Source organism: Egretta garzetta, unplaced genomic scaffold (genome assembly GCF_000687185.1).
Source record: "Egretta garzetta isolate BGI_Z169 unplaced genomic scaffold, ASM68718v1 scaffold193, whole genome shotgun sequence".
Lineage (NCBI taxonomy): Eukaryota > Metazoa > Chordata > Aves > Pelecaniformes > Ardeidae > Egretta > Egretta garzetta.
Window position 1 is genome coordinate 1,189,733 of NW_009259117.1, and position 4,242 is coordinate 1,193,974.

The following is a 4,242-nucleotide window of genomic DNA, read 5'->3' on the forward strand; positions in this document are numbered from 1 at the left end:
GCCCAAGCCCCAGAGCGAGAACGGTGGGGCCCCTGCCCCGCAGCACCCCCCCTGCCTCACGGCACCCCCCCTGCCCCACATCTCCACCCCTAAAGACCTTCCCTCACCTCTTCAGGAGAGCTGTCCCGCCAGCTGGAGGAAAAGGAGGCCCTCATTTCTCAGCTCACCAGGGGCAAGCAGTCCTCCACCCAGCAGATGGAGGACCTGAAGCGGCAGCTGGAGGAGGAACTGAAGGTGAGGTCCGTGGGGCAGGGGCAGCAGTGGCCCCTGAGGTCTCAGGGGGGTCTCCAGGAGGGTCACAAGCTGGGTTCTCTGTCTCCCTGGTGGTGGTAGCGCCGAAAAGGAGTCAAGTGCAGGCTGGTTTGGTTGGGTGGTTGCATCTAAGCGAGGTTCTTCCAAAGTGGAGGTTCCACCAAAGGAGGGGGTTGAGTTGGGTTGGCTTGGTCTACAGGTGGTTGGGTGGCATTGGAGGAGGGAAAGTCAGACTGGGCCAGCCTAAAGATGCCCGTGGGAGTTTCAAGGGGTGGAGGTTGGGGTGAGAAACCCCACCGGGTGTTGGAGGAGCTCAAGATAGTGCCAGGTGAGGCAGGACAGGGTCCCACCATCTCCTCATCCTCCTGCAAGGCCAAGAATGCGCTGGCACACGCCCTCCAGTCAGCCCGGCATGACTGCGACCTGCTGAGGGAGCAGTACGAGGAGGAGACGGAGGCCAAGGCTGAGCTCCAGCGGGTGCTCTCCAAGGCCAACTCCGAGGTAGCGCAGTGGAGGACCAAGTATGAGACGGACGCCATCCAGCGCACTGAGGAGCTGGAAGAGGCCAAGTGAGTTGTCTCCCCGTGGGTCTTGAGGGTCTTCCTGTGGGTGGTGGGACCTGCTCGGTCTTGCTGGTCCCCGCCTCCCCTCTTCCCTCAAGCAGCCACCACCTGGAATGTTGGGTTGCTTCATGCTTGAAAGATAGAGAACCCAATTTGGGGATCTAGAATCTGCGAGGAGAGACCTCGACCATCGACGACCCTCATGAATCCTACCACCATCTTCCTCTCAAACATCTTCATCTTTTGGGGAGCCCCACGGGTTGATGGCTTAGCCGTTGGTTTCTCCCATAACGTCTGGTAGGAAGAAGCTGGCCCAGCGGCTTCAGGAGGCTGAGGAGGCGGTGGAGGCAGTCAATGCCAAGTGCTCCTCCTTGGAGAAGACCAAGCACCGGCTGCAGAATGAGATCGAGGACCTGATGGTGGACGTGGAGAGGTCAAATGCAGCTGCTGCCGCCCTGGACAAGAAGCAGAGGAACTTCGACAAGGTGGGGGCAAGGAGGGGGTGGGATAGCAGGAGGTGGGGACACATGGAGCCAGGATGACCACTGGCTTGGCCCCAGATTGTGGCTGAGTGGAAGCAGAAGTTTGAGGAGGCGCAGACGGAGCTGGAGGCATCACAGAAGGAGGCCAGGGCCCTCAGCACTGAGCTCTTCAAGCTGAAGAATGCTTATGAGGAGTCGCTCGAGCACCTGGAGACCTTCAAGAGGGAGAACAAGAACCTCCAAGGTGAGACCACCCCCATTCCCCTGCCCAACTCCTCCTCCCCGCTACCTTCCGCGTGACCCGGTGGGATCTCACCCACACAGAGGAGATCTTGGACCTGACGGAGCAGCTGGGCGCCAGCCACAAGACCATCCATGAGCTGGAGAAGGTCCGGAAGCAGCTGGACGCTGAGAAGTTGGAGCTTCAAGCCGCACTGGAGGAGGCTGAGGTGGGCTGAGGCACATCCCCACCTTCTGATCCCCTCCATGGTCCTCAACATCCCCTCCGTGGACCTCAACGTCCCCTCCATCCTCCCCCAGGCCTCTCTGGAGCATGAGGAGGGGAAGATCTTGAGGGCCCAGCTAGAGTTCAACCAGGTCAAGGCAGACTATGAGCGCAAGCTGGCCGAGAAGGACGAGGAGATGGAGCAGGCCAAGCGCAACCACCTGCGGGTGGTGGACTCACTGCAGACCTCGCTGGATGCCGAGACCCGGAGCCGCAATGAGGCCCTGAGGCTGAAGAAGAAGATGGAGGGCGACCTCAACGAGATGGAGATCCAGCTTGGCCACGCCAACCGGACAGCGGCCGAGGCCCAGAAGCAACTCAAGACCTTGCAGGGCTACCTCAAGGTACCCGCCTGTCTCCCAAGGGGGTGAGGGTTGACGGCTCCCACCACCCCGTGGCGGCTGTTGGGTGGGTGCCTGCCCCTTTTCCCCCTCTCACCCTCTTCCCGCCTCACAGGACACCCAGCTGCAGTTGGATGACACAGCACGGGCCAATGAGGACCTGAAGGAGAACATTGCCATCGTGGAGCGCAGGAACAACCTCCTACAGTCAGAGCTGGAGGAGCTCCGGGCACTAGGGGAGCAGACCGAGAGGGCCCGCAAGTTGGCTGAGCAGGAGCTGATTGAGGCCAGCGAGAGAGTCCAGCTCCTCCACTCACAGGTGAGACCTGGCAGCCCTCCAAGAAGAGAGGTCACCTCCAGCCAGGGACGCTTGAACCCTGGAAAATTGATGGCTGCTGGCTTCTTCTAGGTTGGGGAACCATGGATCTCCTCCCTCCAGAGACCCCTGAAGCCTGCCAAAATGGCGGATGGGGGCTCGACGTCCTGTGGGGCTGAAGAGGGATGGGGTAGCAGCCTCACGGCCCCCTCCCGACAGCTTCTCCTCCATCTTGCAGAACACCAGCCTCATCAACCAGAAGAAGAAGATGGAGGGTGACATCTCCCAGTTGCAGGCAGAGGTGGAAGAGGCCATCCTGGAATGCCGGAACGCCGAGGAGAAGGCCAAGAAGGCCATCACTGATGTTAGTGGTGTGGCAGACCCCAATGTCTACCAACACTTTCTGCCATAGGTGGACACAACTTGGACGTCTTTTGCTGATTGCTTCTCTCCCGGGGCAGGCGGCCATGATGGCGGAGGAGCTGAAGAAGGAGCAGGACACCAGCGCCCACCTGGAGCGGATGAAGAAGAACCTGGAGCAGACCATCAAGGACCTGCAGCTGCGGTTGGACGAGGCTGAGCAGTTGGCCCTCAAGGGGGGCAAGAAGCAGCTGCAGAAGCTGGAGGCCCGGGTGAGGGAGCTGGAGAATGAGCTGGAGGCCGAGCAGAAGCGCAACGCCGAGAGCGTCAAGGGCCTCCGCAAGTCTGAGCGGCGTGTCAAGGAGCTCAGCTACCAGGTGGGCCCACCCCAGCCCCACCCCTCTTCAGCCAGACCTGTGGCGTGACTTCAGCCACATCAGAGCTGGTGGCCACGGGGACAGGGATGACCGAGAACGTCATTCGCTGGCCCCTATGATTCATGGAGCTAGGACAGGGTTGACCTGGTGGCCATAGGGACATGGATGACCCAGAACCTTGTCCTGGTGGCCATAGGGCCATGGTTGACCCAGAATGTTGACCTGGTGGCCACAGGGTGACCGACAAGGTTTACCTGGTGGCCACAGGGCAACTCAGAACCTTGTCCTGGTGGCCGTAGGGCCATGGTTGATCCAGAAGCTTGACCTGGTGGCCACAGGGTGATCCAGAACCTTGTCCTGGTGGCCACAGGGACAGGGATGACCCAGAAGCTTGACCTGGTGGCCGTTGGGTCACAGGGAAGCTACAATCCAGCCCAAGCTCCGCCCAGGAGGTCTCCAGGCGGGGAAACTGAGGCCCAGGGCAAGCTGTTTGTGCCCTGGGGCCAGGTCTCCAGCCCTGTCTCTCTCCTCCCCGCAGACGGAGGAGGACCGCAAGAACCTGGTCCGCCTGCAGGACCTGGTGGACAAGCTCCAGCTGAAGGTCAAGGCCTACAAGCGGCAGGCAGAGGAGGCGGTGGGTGCCCAGAGGGGAGTGGTGGAGGGACGGGAGAAGGCAGGACAGCTGCTTGGGGGGCAGCTCCACTGAGGCCCCCCCTCACCCATGTCCCCTTCCATCGCCCCCTCCCCATCCTCCAGGAGGAACAGGCCAACACCAACCTGGCCAAGTTCCGCAAGGCGCAGCACGAGCTGGATGAGGCAGAGGAACGCGCTGACATGGCCGAGTCCCAGGTCAACAAGTTGCGAGCCAAGAGCCGTGACATGGGAGCCAAGGTCGGACCTCTGCCCACCCCACAGCTGCCCCACATCTGCCCCACAACTGCTCCCTCACCCACCATCTTCTCTCCCTCCCTTCCCAGAAGCTGCACGACGAGGAGTGACCCCACCAAAAACCACAAGTGACCCCACCACCCACGAGTGACCCCACC

The 4,242-nt window shown here is 61.4% G+C and overlaps 1 protein-coding gene across 1 annotated transcript in view; it reads left to right on the forward strand.

Annotated features, from left to right (window-relative positions):
- Positions 1 to 4,194, forward strand: part of LOC104123279 (myosin-6) — a 19,745-nt gene extending 15,551 nt beyond the window's left edge. Inside the window, exons 26-37 of the mRNA XM_035891092.1 lie at positions 116 to 234; positions 625 to 821; positions 1,117 to 1,300; positions 1,376 to 1,541; positions 1,622 to 1,746; positions 1,838 to 2,146; positions 2,259 to 2,462; positions 2,698 to 2,823; positions 2,921 to 3,196; positions 3,735 to 3,830; positions 3,953 to 4,087; positions 4,174 to 4,194. Coding sequence (XP_035746985.1) covers positions 116 to 234; positions 625 to 821; positions 1,117 to 1,300; positions 1,376 to 1,541; positions 1,622 to 1,746; positions 1,838 to 2,146; positions 2,259 to 2,462; positions 2,698 to 2,823; positions 2,921 to 3,196; positions 3,735 to 3,830; positions 3,953 to 4,087; positions 4,174 to 4,194 — 1,958 coding nt within the window. The remainder of the gene's footprint in view (positions 1 to 115; positions 235 to 624; positions 822 to 1,116; positions 1,301 to 1,375; positions 1,542 to 1,621; positions 1,747 to 1,837; positions 2,147 to 2,258; positions 2,463 to 2,697; positions 2,824 to 2,920; positions 3,197 to 3,734; positions 3,831 to 3,952; positions 4,088 to 4,173) is intronic.
- Positions 4,195 to 4,242: the final 48 nt, after the last annotated feature.